Raw genomic sequence first — 17,650 nt, 5'->3', positions numbered from 1 at the left:
CGCTTCACGTTTATTATCCTGATGCATACCCCAGCGACACATGCCCATCATGTGGACACACGGTGACACTCACACACATGCTCTGGGAGTGTAGAAAAACTCCTCCCGACTCTACCTCAAACAAGTGGGAGAGGTCTCTCAGGAGCTCACTTCTCGCCGACCAGCAATGGGTCGTCCAGCAGGCCCACGAAGCGGCCGCCAAGTATTCCCTGTCGGTCCCTACGTGGGAGACGTCCGCTACGGGCTAAGTGCGTCCCGCAGGACTGCAATAAAGCTTTTTCATTCCATTCCGCCCTCTTTTTCGTTCATAGCATCATAGAAATTCGCATTGTCAGTGCAGGGTAATAAACACTTCAATTTCTATAATTATGTATTAATGCATATTCAGTAAAAAAAAAAAAAGATGCACTGATGCGCCTAGACTGTGCGTAATACTTGCCGTTTGATTGGCAATGTTCACAAGTACGGAACGCAGCCACCAGATCAAAATGTGTGGGCGTTGAGCAAGCAGTTAAAATGAATCATTCAACGGACCAAACAGCAGAATGCAGACTAAAGGTTCTGCGTTGAATCCCAAGAAAGACCATTTGTGTGTGCGCTGAGCAAGCAGTTAAAACGAATCATTCAACGGACCAAACAACAGAATGCAGACTAAAGGTTCTGCGTTGAATCCCAAGAAAGACCATTTGTGTGTGCGCTGAGCAAGCAGTTAAAACGAATCATTCAACGGACCAGACAACAGAATGCAGACTAAAGGTTCTGCGTTAAATCCCAAGAAAGACCATTTGCGTTGTCCGCTCCACGGTGAAAGTGGTCCGCACACACGTCGTGCGAGAAAACGAAAGTGTGCGACTAGCAGCGCCCAAAGAACGAAGCGTCAGCGGCCTACGAGAATCCTGTTTTGGTGGGGTGTGAGGCAAGCAACTCGCGGGTAGCCCTGGTTGTAAATTGCTGTTTTGCCTGTGATGTGAATGAACTCCAGCGTGAAAACTGTTGTTATTCTGTTGATACTAAGTGGACTCAACTTGGCCCTGACTAAAACCGCTGCTTCGAAACCTGACATGTGACTGTCAACTTTATTTTTAGGCAAGTACGCACAACTTCAAGACCTGTTGCGCTATGGCTTCTCGCATATTCGGCATGCAACGGGAATCAATATACAAGGCTGCGGGATTCGGGGTGACATCTCAAGCCGTTTAGCATCGCTTTATGCTACCATTACTGATCGTACGAAAGTAATTACATAGTACATCTTTGTCCCACCGAGCAGATCTATTCAATCTGCGCAATATCAACCGATTTATCAAGGATATGTGATCGCCATGCGGCATTACTAAACAGCACAGTGGTCATCGTTCGCAGAGTTTTGTTGTATTATCACCGGTTCTACACGCTGCTATCGATTTTGCAAAGTTTTGTTTTTGTTCGAGGCCTTGGCAAAGTTTTGATAGCAGGTTTGCAGCGCGCGCTTGTATTGATGCCGTGGTGACCGGCGCGCTGTACTTGTTGCTTAATCTGACTTATCACGGTTACCTCGTACCTATGTGCGCCAACGTATCTGCAGTTCTATCATTTGCCTGCTTGATAAAAAAAGTGGCTGATAGCGAGCGAAAAGTTTTTAAAAGCATGTTCTTCGATACCGATGTCTCACGGGGCAGTTTCGATCGCGATTGAGCCCGATTTGGAACAAATTTCTCGGCCGTGATCAGCTCCCTTCCACAGCCTGCGCAAGTTAGTCAATCTCAGTCTGGAAATTCGGTCTCGATAAGGCCCGATCGCAATCTGAAGTGATCATTTGCCCTCATGACTGGTACTAGAAATATCATAATCATTGTGTCATAAGCTATTCAAATCAGATAATTCATGTAGTACCCTGTTTTTTGGTCCTAGAGCGTCACTGATTTTTCTTGGTAACGCTGCATGCCTGACCTCCCACAAGTTACTTATCGTTTTTACTGTTCTCTGCACTACAATGATTTCATGCAAATGTTCAGCAGGGAAGCATACCGGTGTGCCACTCCCTTAAGAGCGATATTGTTAGTAATAGGCTAACTCAGCATTGCTTAAATGCGAATAATGCTGGGCTAAAACTAGGTACACAGGAATTCTTATTAGGGAGTTTTCAAATAGGTGCCCCAAAAATTTAGGGCCCTTGAGCCCTTTGCTTATGGACGCTTTAGGTCAAGTGGGATAGATGAGTTTTCAAATAGGGTCTGCCACACTCCCCCTATTTTGTGTCACTCTTTTCTTAGCCGAGAGCCATCACTTCAGTGGGTGCCGTCACTTAAAACTTTTGGGCCATGCTTTGGGGCTCCCGCTAAATTCGAGAAATAGCGTCCCCAACCCAAAACCCAAATGCGGTTTGGGTTTTGCGCATGAACAGTGATCTTGAAGCTATTTCTTTGGGGCCCCAAACTTTCGGGTCCCCTATTCGAAAACTCCCTACTGTTCAACACGTAAAGCACAGTACAAAAACGTGCAGTGAAATGTGTAGAAGAAGAAGAGACGCACTAACTTCCTGAAGATTTATTTTCAGAAGTGCCTCATGCATACATATGGGGATAATAACAGCCTGCGCAACTGTAATGTAACATTTGGCATCACATACACCTGGTGAATCGTGCAATATATGCCTCGCCGCGGTGGTCTAGTGGTGATGGCACTCGACTGCCAACCCGAAAATTGCGGAATGAAATCCCAGCTGCGGTGGCTACATTTTCAGTGGAGGCGAAAATGTTTGAGGCCCGTGTACTTAGATTTAGGTGCACATTAAGGAATCTCAGGTGGCCGAAATTTCCGAAGTCCTCCACTACGGCATTTCTCACAATCACATTTTGTGGTTTCGGGACATTAAACACCATATATTGTGATTATTATTACTAACTGTGCAATATAAAAAAAAGAAGGTAACTACTGCAAGATTAGGAGATAGTGCATAGTCCTTCTCTACAAAGTCAGTCACTGTTTGAGATTAATACCAGTGTCAGACCGTCGCTTTTGATCGGGATCAGCCCTAATTGAAATCGAATTTTTAGATAGTGATTGTAGCAAGATGCAGAATGGGGATTGTTTGATCTTGATTAGGCTTAATGTCAATCAGTAGTGCACTATGTGACACTAGTGTAAAACAGTTTGTTTTGTTCAATCAATCAGCGGCATGCTCATGCATGTGTCCTCCAATTTAGCCATATAGACATATGCGTGAGCCACCATCCCTTGACTGTATTTGTACGTATGTAGCACATTGAACATCTAGTGAAACAAGGAGCACACCAGTAAAGTGCTCATCTGTAGCCAATACTCAGCCCAATGGAGTTATATGACGGTACAGTGATTTGAGCGTATAGAGACTTCACTTTATCTTTAGCCCAATTTTCTACATTTTCTTACCATCGAGCACTGTCCAGAAGTAGCAAGTACAATCTGTGCACATAAATTTGTGCCCCATGACTGAATCGATTAATGGGAAATGTTACTTTCTGCAAAAAGCAGTTTGTTAGTTGTCACTTGCAGTCCTCTGCATTTGTGATGGCACCTCTCACCGTGAGGACCAGAAGCATCATCATTCAATTGTAGAAATATTTGATCATAAACATAACCCTCCATAGAGAGACCTTGCTAGATTTAAGGAATATTAGTCATATTTCTTTATTTTTCTTTACCTATAGATCTACATAAAACCGATAAAGCTGCTGTTTTTTCACTTACCTTTTACCTCTAGTAAACACGGCAGCTCAATGCCACTATAAATTACTCTGTATTTACAATCTGTCTTCTTCGCTGAGAAAGTGTTTTAGAACAGATGATTGCTCTGTTTCTTTTTAAATAATGGCATGCAATGCTGTTCAGAATCTCCTGAAAGGTGGACAATTTATTTTGATGACTTACTCATGCATCTTAATGTTCTCTCTTAAAATGAAAACACTAGGTCTTAAAAACTACAGAGAAGGGTACCATTCCTATTTCAGTTTTCGATGCATTTGCAATGCCAATGTTATTTTAATTACTTTAGGTTTTGTATAAGTGGAACTTATTTCACCTGAAATTTCAATCCCTTTCATACCTAGACAGTGACCAAGAGGAAAACTAACATCTGATAGAGCATGTAAATCAGTTGGTGGTATGGAAACACCGGCTAACTTTCTTGTTATATAAACTACATATGAGCATATCTAGCTAGCTTATTTCACATCAATACGGCCTACATATACAGGCATCTTCAACGAACCTGCAGCTTACTGGTCATAATTTTTATATTTCTGGTCTTTACTACCAGGACTGTACCTGTTCGAGTGCCGACACTATATCATAGAATCTTGCTTGGTGTTTATTCCAGAAGTGGCTTGATGGGTCCAGTTGTGTCGTCATGGATGCCGTGGTAGCGGTAGCCATCAGTGTGTTAGCTGTGGTTTTTGTGAGCTCCCTGGTTGCCCTGATCGTGGTGTGCCGGCATCGGTATTGCTCCAACAAAGACCATCTCAGCCGTCAGCTACAGGACTCCCGGTGAGTCGTTAGACCCTATGAAGTTCGCTCACTGCTACTATAACATTGGTGTTCCCGACTGTAGTCTCCAACCTGCGTAGAATACTCAGGGGCAAATTTCGATCTGAAATAGTTCTTTAGGTTTTCTTCACCCATTGTGTGGCCCACAGGCACAATTCTCATACGAAGTAGGCAGGCAAAGACATTATTGTTAGTCAGTAAATGTATGTGCCATTTGTAAGACTTTGTACAATAGCAAATTCTAAAAGCTATCGAAGTGACTTTCATCCGAGCTACCAAAGCAAAGTAAATCAGGCATGTAGAATTCAACACATGTCTTCGATTTCTTCATGAGCCCTACAGTTTTGAGCATTGGTTTCATTATCAGCAGGCCTTTGCCGGGTAAATTGGCGTGCAGGCTTCTACGCCTGCAGTCCTCATAGCTCACTTGTTACTATAGGAAATCAACCATATAACTATTAATAGAAATAACAGATTTACTTGTATCATTGTCATAAGTCCTTGAAAACAGTACTGTGTGTTCTTTGTGCTGCAGGCCTGATGTGCACCTGATTCACAGCCAAAATGAGGCGGCTGATATGGAGCTTGACGATGTCCGCTTGCACCCAGACATTGAGAAGATTCTGGCAGATGAGCAGTGGGTAGACGATGCTACGTTAGTATCTGCAATTTGCTCATGCTGTTTTCATTTGATTTCATTCATAATACAGGAAAGAGTGATTCTGTCTCCACATTCTGAGCCAGTGGGCAATGTCTAAGGAGCCTAAACACTCTTTTATGATTATAGTTCCATCACATCAGCATAAGCATTTTATCATTGGGCATTCAATCTGTGGTATTCTATAAAATTTTGATAGTGAGTTGTGGTGGTTAACTTTATCCAGAAATTATTGTGTGCCACAGAGGATTCTGTGACATTCCTTTGCCAGATGTCGTTGTCTATTTTTAGTAGTGTGTGAATATTCGATTAGGATGCTTTTAAAATAGTCTTTGCTATTCAATTCGATTCACTTTGGAATTTAACTGTTTGAATTTCCTGAAGAAAAGTACAGTCAACATCAAATTTGCAGTGGCCCCTTCAGATTTTCAGTATGCTCACCCCATCACAATTTTGTATTGCGCGAAGCTCTCTCTCGGGCTCTGCTACAACCGAAGATGTAATGAATAAAAAAAACACTGGTGCCAACATGTACATGATAGATGTGGCCGACATGGGGGCTCAGTTAATTCTGATTTAGGCTGAAAGTTGAAAAACCGCATGCCGAAGTTTCTTAGCATCCAATATTTCAGGCATTCTTATGTATATTGACGTGTACGAAACAGATTTTGAACATCAAACTCGAAGGGAGTGCACCCTTGTCTGACACATCTCTCGGGCTTACACAGATGTTGAAAAAGGAAGAGAGGCGGAGCAATACCATCTTTGCCATTCATGTGTGAAGTGTTGTCAGCAGCACTTTAGTTGAACCAAATCATGTATACAATCCGACCTCTGCATGGCCTCATTCTCGATAACACAGCTATGAAACAGCAACCCTTTAGCACATCATCAACCTAGCCAAAAGAAACACTATCATGTTGCTATCTCATTCGAATATGTCTAAGAATCCTCTCCAACTTTTTTTTTTCCCCTGCCATTTCACATTGAAGTATTCGTGAAATATTCTAAAAATACTCAATTCAATTGGCACTCGCACTTCAATATTCGAATTCGCTTCATACCCAAAATTTTGCTATTGGCGCAGGTATGCTTTTTTTTATACCTATTTAGGCTCGCACAACTCGTAGCACATTCTGGTTGCTGTTCAGGTAATGGTCTATTTGCTTATTCTTCATCAATGTGCTCATCAGTTGTCGCGCTCATTTCTTGTCTGTACTGGCATTGCTCTCTTCATTTTTAACTCTCCAGAACACTTTTGTGCAGTGTAAAATTTAACCTGTAGGTGTCTGACTTTAGCCATTGGCATTTCTTAGATAGACACTGTTTTACTGTGTAATATTCTCATCCTGAGGTCTTTAGCTCTCTTGATGGTATGACACTGTATTTATTGCAGGGAATGGGAGTAATGCAGATAAAATGAATAGAAGTTAATGCTTCCTTCAAACGTAGTGTCATCTGGGGAAATGCATGTGCTTAATAATCTAACACACTTAGGTGCTCACAACATCATCTAATATAACAAAGTTTAATTGGTCTGCTTCCTTGCACTTATGTGCACCATAACCAAAGCTTATGTCCCCATTTGCAATGCAGTTCCTTGTCAACTTGTTTATTTTGGTTGTGTTTCTCTTATATTCTGGTGGGAAAGTAGACTTGAAAGATGGCTGGCTTCATATATGTAATCGTGTGTTCTGCAGGGGATTGGTGCCCCACTGTCTGGCTGTTCTCAAGACATGTCACCAGTTGACCGAGCGCCTAGTAACAGCCTCGGTGGGATCGGTTCGACGTCCGGCAACACAAGCGCAGCTAGCCGAGCTAGCACAGCTTGCCCAGAGAGTCGGACCACGCGTGGACGATGTGGTGCGCGCCATGTACCCACCACTGGATGCCAGGCTGCTGGAAGCACGGTAGAATGCTATGCACCTTTATTTAATAATGTTGTACTAAACAGGGCAAGAGATGAGGCAGTCTGTGAAAGTCAGCTTCTGATATCTTTTAAAGTGCTGTTCAGTTTAATTTTGGCCCATTAATAATGCGGGATGTAGGTTATCGTAAGAAACTGCGAGCAATAAAATATGCTTGTGGACCAACGGCTCCTCCAGAAATGAAGAACTTCTGTTCTTTCGCACTGCAAAGTAAGAGGTTCATGGTTCAACGCCTAACTGGGAAACTTTTCCTCGTCATTTGTTTCTTTGCAATCTCTTTGAATATATATTACTACATCACATCTGTGACGGAAATACATCGGCGGAGTCGTGGTGGACCCCGGCATTGAACACTTGCATTTTAAAGCACGGGATTGTGAAATCGAGAAATTAGCAGGCATTGGATGAAGTCAGCTAACATTAGACAGGTGCAATGAGAGATTCTTGGATTATCCTTTGCCTTCAAGTGAGCATTCAGTTAGATGATGCTGTTACTGAGGATGATGATAATAATAAGTGAATGCTGCACAATCGGTAATTAATGAGGAATACTGTGTATGTATGTATATATGTATGTATGTATGTATGTATGTATGTCGCACTTCTGGTTATACTATTGGTTCACTTGTGATGAAGTTTTGCCTGAAGTGTCACTGTAGTTGCTGTCATAATGAAGCAAAAGTACAAAATACAGTTTATGCAAGTGCATTGTCCAGTAACGGTGTTTTATGCAGTGTTTTGTTCTTAGTGTATATACCGAGCTGGTAATTAGTCTTTGCTATTACGTGCACTGCCTGAAGTTTATTAGGGGGACACTTAGCACTTTGTGGGGCAGACATGGACTACTATATAACTGCTGCCAGTGAGCGCCTTGAGTCGTTCGTGACAACTTGCTTGCCCCACTTTTCCCTGTTGCAGTTGTACTGCCCTGATGCTCTCTGTTGTGCACCTTACACTGGTGATGCGTTCCTTCTGTGGCCAGCCTAGTAACCCCGGCTGGATTGATGAGTACTTGGCACATGCTGAAGGACACCTTCAGGTAGGCAATGGTGGCTGTAGAAGGCTCTTTACTTTCTCTTCCATAGCTATTACAACGAATCACCCACTGTGGTGGTCTGTTGGTTATGGTGCGTAACTGTCGACTCTAAGGTTATGGGCTTGAATCGTGACCTTGGCAGCTGCATTTTGGTGGAGGCGAGATGTTAGAGGCCCATGTACTTAGATTTAGGTGCATATGTTAGAGGCCCATGTACTTAGATTTAGGTGCATATGTTAGAGGCCCATGTACTTAGATTTAGGTGCATATTAAAAAGTACCAGATGTTCAAAATTTCTAGAGCCCTACACTACCGTGTTCCTCATCATTGCATTATGCTCTTGAGAACTAAAACAACAAGAATTATAACTATTGTGAGTAACATACAAGAGTTGATTTATGTGCCTAAATGTTCTGGTTAAGGGTGTGGAAATATTTGAAAATTTGAATATTTTTCTGATAGTGCCTGCTATTCGATTCATTTTTGCACCGAACATTTACTGTTTGAGCTATTCGAACTTCCTTATGACGAATAAAGTCAATGTTCGACTAGCAACGGCTCCTTCAGATTTTCAGTATGCTGCGCTCCATCATACTCGTATTGCAGCAAAACTGTCTTTCAGGCTATGCTAAGGCTGCAAATGTATTTCCTCCAGAAAGGCTTGTTCCGACATGGAGATGCTAGATGTGGCAGAGGTGGGGGCTCAAGCAATGCTGTTTTGGACCCTAAAGGTAGCCAGGAAGTTTGAGAAATCAAATGCCGAAGATTTTTAGCATCCAAAACTTCAGATGTCCTGATATATCGACTTCTGGCAGATCTGGAACTCCAAACTCCAAGGGAGCACGCCCTTGACCGCCACATCAGTTGCGCTTTCACGGAAGTCCAAAGAACAGAGACTGAGGAAATAGCACCTTTGTACCTTTCGTGTGTAAACTGTTGTCGGCAACACTTTGGCTGCACCAAACCATGTACACAAATACAATGTGGTCTCCGCATTGCCTTATACTTGATAAGACAATTATGAAACACTTCCATGTTGATTTTTCATATTAATGAAATTTATGAATCCTCCAAACTTTTTCTCCTTCAATTTTTCTTCAAAGTATACAAAGAATATTCTAGAAGTATTCAAGAAACATTCCAAAAGTATTGAATTCACATTCACACTTCAATATTTGAATTTGTTTCGCACCCAAAAATTTTGTTATTTGCGCAGTTCTAGCTTTGATGCTTTTACCGGAAGTGGCAGCAAAGTTAATCCTTTTGGTGTTCTTTATGTGGACACAAAATTGCATGCTCATAGCCCAATCAAATTCGTCAGAGCATTGTAATTTATTATGGGTTGGGCATTGGCTCTCTCTGAAACGTGGCATGCAGCCTCAAATTTTTTGTTGCATTTGCACGATGGTTTTATACTCACAAGTGTGTTATTTATAGGATTACACATAATATGTTAGTAAAATGGCTCTCTAAATACTGGCCAGCAATTGTCTTCAATGCACCAAACATGTCTGTAGTCAGTGCCATGTACATTTATAATTGAGTAATGGTTACAACTAGGCTATTCTGGTGTTTGCCTTGGGAGTATATTGAGCTCGGTGCACATGTTCCTTTGAAATTGTGCTTCTCAGTAGTTTGTACATCATTGTTCTCACGAACCAAACGAATTACATATAGAGGAATGGATGCAATGCAGAAGTAGAAGATGGGTTGACGTCTTGTTATCTGAAGCATTTGTCTCCATGTCTTGTGGTTAACACACTTGCTGCATAGCCATACATATTTACCTGCGCTGAGCCCCGTGCGTTATAGTTCAATTGCTGGTAACAATATGTAAGAATAAGTCTGCTGACTGTTAGCAATGCCTTGCTGCCTCATAAAAAATGAAATGATGTTTCTGTACAACGCTGTCTAAGGCTAAAGTGCTCGGGTTTTTTTTCTTGTTTTTTTTTTAGATGTATAAAGCTAAAAGTTTTATTACCATCCTCTCGGTATACAGAGCAGAACTGTGTGAGACCTAACAGTTTCTTAATTTTTCTTTTTTTTTTTAAATGAGCCTGATCTTTTGTGTCATAATAATGCCTCACTTCATATGAAAACTACAACAATCATTGTTCTCTTTGTTTTATGAAGAGAAAAATAGTATAGCAAACAAAAAATAAAAAAGCAGCTTAAAATGACATTACTCAAAGTAAACATGACTAGCCATGCGATGGTATGTGAAGGCAGTTAATAAATGAAAAAGGCATGGTTTGTGCTGTCACTCTTGTAATGATGGCACGTCAGCAAATGTATGATTGTTATTTAATTAAATGGAAGTTATAGTAAAAATATCAACCATCGAGCATTCACTGTGCACTTATATTTTCTTGCAATAATGCTACAAATAACAATACAGAATATTTTCTTGCAATAATGCTACAAATAACAATACAGTAGAATCTCGATGATACGAATTCGAAGGGAGCACGTAAAATATTCGTATCAGCCCAAATTCGTATCAACCAAAAACAACCTAAAGCTGATAAAGACGATGAACAAGAACTTCATTGGCAACTACACCTTGCTAAAGAAAGTCTGCTGATTTTCTTTTGAACTTTCCTGCCTTCACCGTCTCTTAATTAAGTGCCACGGTTTCTTCGCTCATGCTGCTGGCACAGCGCGTTCACAGTTGACATCAGAGCGAGCGAAAGCTGCCAAACTCATTAGAAATTCACTCACTTCCTCGCTTAAGCAGCCGGAAAGCCGCGCTGCGAAATCGACACGAAAAAAAGAAAACGATTCCTGGAGAATTCGCATTGCAGAATTCAAGCGAAAATGGCCGCGCGGCCGGAAAACCACGTCCACGCCCGTCGAGAACACTCACATTTGTTCTGCCCCTCGCATACATACCATCCATGCCGCCGCCATCGCCTCTTGAGAATTCATTCCATTTTGCCCGTTTCCTGAGCACTGAAGTTCGTACCGAGTTATAATTATGCATACAAGGCACTGAAAAGAAACAGTTTACACCTTTACAAACGTTCCATCGGGAACTTATTTACAGCGCAACACCAGATTAAACACAGGACAGGGAAGGAGCAAAAGAGAAAGAAAAGACGGCGCTGACTCACAACTGTTCTTTCTCTTTTGCTCCTTTCCTGTCCTGTGTTTTTTCTGGTGTTGCTCTGTAAATAAGTTCACGATAGATCCTAACCAACAGGCCCAACTTACCGTCTTACGACAATATATTTACTAACATTATTTCGAAAGACGTGCCAGCCTAAATGACACGAGCGGACAGAGCGGCGGCGACGGATTCAGCCGGCAGTGCAAAAGCACGACACGTTCGGGCAAGCCGACTTGCTGCTGCTGCACCTTCTTCTACTTCGGGTGTTATCAGCGATCATAATCCAAACCAGGCTCTCAACGACCGCGTCCTTGTCAAGGCCGTGAGCTTTGACGTGCCGCGCGGGTAGTTCGCGATAGCGCCAACGCGACCCACCGCCGATGCCTTCGCCGGCATGTTGATTTGCAGGTGGTTGCTGACACAGAGTTTCCTGAAATTAACTAGAGGGGACTCCGGCGCTGCGATCGTTCAGTGACCATGGGAATGATAGGTAGTACACACATTTGCCTAGTCTTCGTACTTGCGAGCGGCGAATCGTACTTGCGGCTTCGTTTATTGCTGGTTATGATTTCGTTTTGAAGGAAAGAACGAACCCTTTTAAACTTTGTGAGCCGATTGGAAATGGTAAGCCTAAAAGAATAAGGTTGTAAAGCGCGAACGGTGAACATTTGATAATTTTGTTTTTGTGAAAAACAGCTCCAAGCCACACGAACACACACAGAGCCAAAAGCAGGCCATAAGTACGAAAATTAGACAAATGTGTGTAATACCCATCATTCCCATGCTTGCTGAAGCTCCGTGCGTTGCAGCTCCCATAGACACTAGCGCCAGAGTTCCCTCTAGTGTACATTAGGAAACTCTATGGTTGTTGACATCACGTGTTTTGAGAGATAGAGCGACAGAGCAGCCGGTGAAGCCAAAGCAGTGAAGCAAAATGGCAGTACTATGCTATTGCATGCGGGGAGAATTGGTCTCGAACTGATTTTTTCACGTCAGCCTCGCGGCGTGTTTTTGCCGTGTTGCGCCGCTGGCATGCAGTGGTCAATCGCGCATTCGTATCATCCACGGTGGCTGGGGAAACCATTCGTATCACACCGAATCAAGGTGTATTTTATATTATGTAGTCTATCCAAAACAACCTTAAAATTCGTATCATTGCAAAATTCGCATCAACCGTAATCATATCATCGAGATTCTACTGTACATGGATCATGCTACAAATTTGACTGCCTGCTGATGTTGAAGGCTGGAATCGCTGGCAGTTTCTTGAGTGGTTTTATTTGTTACTGGTTTTAGGTTCTTCGTGAAGCTGGCCTAGCTGCAGACACCACAAGCCAGCAGGTTCCGTCAGCAGGTGATGGCTCTGGGCAGCCACAAACGGCAACTGGCAATGTCTCCGCGTGGAAGCCCAGTGTTGAGCGCCACGTATTGGCGTGAAGTCAGTGAGAGGCCTGGACTATTTTGCTGAGGTCTGGCTGACTACCTCCGGTTCTAATGATTGGTTCTGTTAATTTGTTCACTACTGGCAGTGAACCAGAAGATCTTTGGGCCGTATATCTCGGAGCCCAAACAGATACTGCCTTTGTGTCTGTGCTAAAGTGACCAGTAGCATTATTGTGTTGCCAGTTTGCCAGACTTGTTACATTAGCAGGCTTATTTAACTGCAAGAAGTGTGATTTTTTTCGGATGCTGCATTTGTTCAGTGCAGGTTCGCAACAATTAATAGTGGATCAGTTTGGCTCAGTTTCAGCAAAATGGTGTCAGAGTTTTGCAGCGTCTTGCTTCGATATTATAGTTGGCAGTAACCACGCTCCCTACAGGGAGGCAGAAATAGTGCCTCACACATCCATGTGATCTTTCTCACTCTATTATATAGTATGTAGTGTAGATGGTGCTACGAAATAACTGTTGACGCAGCTCTTCTGGCATATTTCGTGATGAAAAACATGACCGATTTTCAGAATGTTGTTCAGTCAGTAATTTGATGTTACTGCAGACGTAAAAGTTTTGAATTCGGCTTGCATATGTCGCATCACAAGCTTGAGAGCTTTAGAAGCGTCTATTTACCGTGTTTTCAACTTTTTCATGTCAATGTGTGTTTGCTGCAAATATTAGTAGATTTCAGATTTTTTAGTGCATATTAGCAGCATGTGAAGGCTATTTTGTAGTAGTTAGCATTTGCTGACTAGCTTGACAAGTGGGCTCAGAAGTTGTCGCTGAAAAACTGTGCACTGCTGTCCTGCTGTTGTCATTCTTTTCTCTGTCATGCTACCCCAAAGCGCACTGGCAAGGTTGCCAACATTGGTGTGAGTTGCGAGGATCCAGAGAGGGAAAATGTGATGTGGAACAAAAGCCTTCACTGTTGAAAGGCCTTGTGAATTCTATTGTTAAAGGACTTTAGCTGATCTTTATAAACAAAATAAACGAGTCCCATTGATCGTGTTTTGGTGGCTCTTTGCTATTTTGAAACGTTATGCTGTACTCATTGGAACCTGAGCAATGGGTTCATTGTTGTCTTACTGGCTGCTATGTTGCCTTCTTGCAGACCTGGTGAAAAGCCCATATCTTACTTCCATATTTCATATTTCTACTCAACTGTCACATTCCACGGTAACATTTCTTTACATTACGTGGTGCTTTAAAAAAATGGTGACATAAGCGTGCAATGCAGAGGGGGTAAAAGTTTACATTGCAAGCATCATTTACGCGATTGAGAATGTACCTCTTTTATACAGGTATGCTTTCTTCCTGGGACTTGTTTCCTCCTTTAAGCATGGCATATCATTAAGATGCTCATCTGCAGCTACCGGCTATCCGACTGGTAATATACACAGGAAGGCATAAAGCACATGTCAGCTCTTCTTTAATTGTTGTCCAGTGGTACATCATTGACAGTGCTTTACAACATTTATTGTGCAGCCAAACTGCCTGGGACATAGCACATTTTATGTTAAAGGCCATCAATGAGTCAGACGTATGTTCATTCGTTTCACAGGGCTGTCATGATCACTGGGGTGAAACCTATGAAACACTACAGCATTTCAGCTAGAAATAGCCTTTGTGCTTTGCTTGACTTTGGTGCAATGTTTCTGTGTCTGGCAAGTGTTGATTAACGCTTGGAATAGCTGTTCTGAGGGTTACTATAAACCTGAAGCTTTGAAAAATTATTCTGTTTGATGTAATGCTTCATAGTTTTTTTTCGCTCAAGCTGCGAGTCAAAAGCTGATGCTATGATACGACAGTGCCTGTCATCTGTGATCTAAACCCTGAAGACGTATTGAGGTTATGAGAAAGTGGTGGTATGTTTGGTGAAAAGCACTGCAATAATTAATTTGCTAAGTTGTTACGTAGATGTGTTGCCTGAGCGGTCAGGAAAGGAGTAATGCTTGTCATTGTACATATATATTATAAGAATGTGGCCATAGAATTGGTAAACCATGTTAACTTTAATACAGGCTGGCTCTTATACATCAAACGGCAAAACTAAACCTAAGAGAAAGAGAGAGAAATGTCAAATAAAAGACAGGGAGGTTAACCAGAAGAAAGATTCGATATATGCTATGACGTCTGCTGGTATAATCAAATAATTATGCATCGTGTGCATATTTGTTGTAGCAATATTCAACTGTTTTTTAATGCTCCTGCACCATGCATCTATATTTCAAAAGTTATCATCACTTTCTTGAATGTGCCTAATTGTTTTTTTTATAAATGAAATTATTTACTCTTACGAGAAAAGTACAAATGACTGATCTGATAGGGTGTTCCAGGCACCACATGTGTATACTGGTGATATTTTATACATGTTTATGCAGTGTGAGCAGCTTGTTTGCAGAAAATGTGCAACTATGTTTAGCACACTTCTACAGGTGGTGTCACTACAGTGCCCACTGTTTACTGTGAAGCCAGCGTGGCATTCTTTGATGGACAGATCTTTGATAGAAACACTCGTGTGCTTGAAATCAATGAAGCTTGTCCATTTAATGCGTCTTCATTCTTTTAAAAAGTTTTTTTAACAAGTTAGTATCTTTTTTTTCTCCATATATAACTGCTGAAAGAACTTGAGTGCTGTCCGATTTTGCATTTTCAAATGTCGTATTTCTTGGTGCCTAAATTTGGATGTACTGTTAACAAAAAATGTTTGTTGGACCACTTAAATATGCCAAGTTGTTTTGGTATTGAAAGCATATTCTTTTATAGTTTGAGTGATGTTGGCGCCAAGTTTACTGCAATTGCTTTCGTAGGTGCCAGAGGTGCGGCAATCCTACACATCCCATGACTTATATACTTGCGTCATCTACGTATACATATTCAGTTTTGTGTTGTATCCCACATTTTTAAGGCCATCTAGTACACAAACTCTGCGTGTACCCACACTTTACTCAAAGTGCACATGTTTTTATTCTCATATACATTTGTAGTTGTCCCTATGCTTCTCGACCTACTGAGTCTTGCCACTTTTGACAAAGCTTCCATACTATCTACTTAATATTAGGTACTCATTAAAATCTCTTTCTTTTTGCATTTATTTATGTATACTCTTGTTGCAAGCTTATTCATTCTATTTATTCCGGTGGCTTGTTAGTTTTAGCTCTACATATTTGTGCCTGCTATAGCATATTGGCGTTTTTATGCTTTTAATTATGCTTTGTATTTAGGTACCTTAAGCTTCGTCTATGCAACATTATCTAATCTACTTATTTTGTCGTCACTCTCAGTTTGCAATATTTTTGCGCTTGGCTTTTTAAGAGAAGACCATTCAATTGGTAAAAGCAACATATAACGGGGAGCAGCAGTTATTATGATCTATGCGACAATGCAGTGAGATCTCTTTGACAGAACTTGTTTTAAGCATAACTTTACTGCTGAACTAAAGCCAGGTGCTATGAAGGGCACACATGTTTGCTTGAAATATGGGACTATCACTAATGCATACAAGCTATTTCTTATGTGCATCAAAAGAGCATTGCTGATAGTTCTTAGGGCTGTTTTTTTCTCCTTTTTTTTAACCGGAGGAATGTTGCAGTTCAGAAAAGTGTTAATAAAGTAACACACCTTTTTAATTGCCTGTTTTTCTAGACTGGTGATGGTCACTTGATTTTTAGGAAAAACTGGCATGCTTTACGTTTTGGCTGGCTTTTGTTTAGCTGTTGCAACCTGCCCTCAAAATAATGTAATATACTATGTGCATTCTTAATAAATTTGTATATTAGTGATTATCACACATTCTTGAACCTGTGGCCATGAAAAATGCCTTGCTGAGAGAATGAAGCTTCTTATTCTTTATTGGGTATTATATTTATGCCTTTATGACAAGCCTTTTATATTGCTTAGCTGGCTTTTCTGTTATTTAGGACTATTGGCTATAGGGGTATTAGTTACCTAACTAGAAATGTGAATGTGTAGGGAACTTTATGTTTGCTACTTCGTCGACTTGCTTGAATGACCTCTAGATTGAGAAAGCCTGCAGAGATGAAGTAAAAGCTCATTTGTCTCTCATAGATTCTCATTATTTTCACATTTTCATGACTAATAACGTTGTGCCAGTGCTCTATGACTGACCTGTTCCTTTTGTCTCGGAGTTTTTATATTGGTGGTGACAAGCACTGAAAGCTGCTAGTATGTTCTTGCAGTGTAGATAGAATGATTTGGAATTGGTGTGCTTATGGCATTAAAATGACTGTTTTTTTTCTTTAACTGGAAAAGAAATAAAGGAAGAGCTAAAGCAGACTTCAAAGTACTCAATTGTGGAGTAATTGCAGTCATCTTGTGATGAACGGCATTTTTGATGAGAATGCCATTGTAGGCACTTTTTTGCTCTGTCAATTTCACCAAGTACGCTAGGGTAAAATAATTCATTTATTGTATTTTGCAATACTTTCCCATTCAAGCATGGTTGTGATCAAAAGTGTTTCGTGATACTGCTTATGACTGCATAACAATCTAGAGGTCACCAGCCTATCAATTCAATTGGGAGTGCAACCGTAGTTCCCCTTGCTGTTATCTAAAAAAATTTGTTGCACCTTCTGCCACTAAAAACAGCATGTCATCATAAAAATATTTGGTACAGCTAGAATTCATCCTGTGTATTACATGTATAGACACATATATGTATACATCATATTACAGGTGCATCTATTTTCGTATCTTCCAGTATTAGTTCACTTTGGCATTGTTGATGCAATGTCTAAGTGAAGCCTTTTGCCCTGTAAAGAAGAATCTTGCAACCTTCAAACTGATGTTAAACTACCTTTTCACCTTTTTTCACCTTGTGCCTTACGTGTTATTTTTGTGCATCGAGATTTGGTGTGTGGGATTGTAATGTTAACTCCCTGTGAAAGGCTCAAGCCTTTATCATGTTTTATATAGAAATGACTGTGCAAGAAATAAAGAGCATTCATTGTCCTTTGTGTCAT

At 41.1% G+C, this 17,650-nt stretch overlaps 1 protein-coding gene across 2 annotated transcripts; it reads left to right on the top strand.

Annotated features, from left to right (window-relative positions):
* The first annotated feature begins 882 nt into the window (after positions 1–882).
* Positions 883–17,644, top strand: LOC119187339 (transmembrane protein 98-like). 2 transcript variants are annotated; one of them, XM_075894234.1, is made up of 6 exons: positions 883–1,086; positions 4,337–4,503; positions 5,039–5,158; positions 6,862–7,071; positions 8,008–8,128; positions 12,531–17,644. In XM_075894234.1, exons 2-6 carry the CDS (start codon positions 4,367–4,369, stop codon positions 12,669–12,671), a joined length of 729 nt encoding a protein of 242 aa, XP_075750349.1. In that variant the 5' UTR covers positions 883–1,086; positions 4,337–4,366; the 3' UTR covers positions 12,672–17,644. The 2 variants fall into 2 exon arrangements, with proteins under 2 accessions (XP_075750349.1, XP_075750353.1); XM_075894238.1 differs by having other exon boundaries at positions 883–1,090.
* Positions 17,645–17,650: the final 6 nt, after the last annotated feature.

The sequence above is a fragment of the Rhipicephalus microplus genome, chromosome 1 (assembly GCF_043290135.1).
Source record: "Rhipicephalus microplus isolate Deutch F79 chromosome 1, USDA_Rmic, whole genome shotgun sequence".
In the NCBI taxonomy this organism is placed as follows: domain Eukaryota; kingdom Metazoa; phylum Arthropoda; class Arachnida; order Ixodida; family Ixodidae; genus Rhipicephalus; species Rhipicephalus microplus.
The sequence above is the reverse complement of the archived record's forward strand: the minus strand, read 5'-3'. Positions and strand labels throughout refer to the sequence as shown.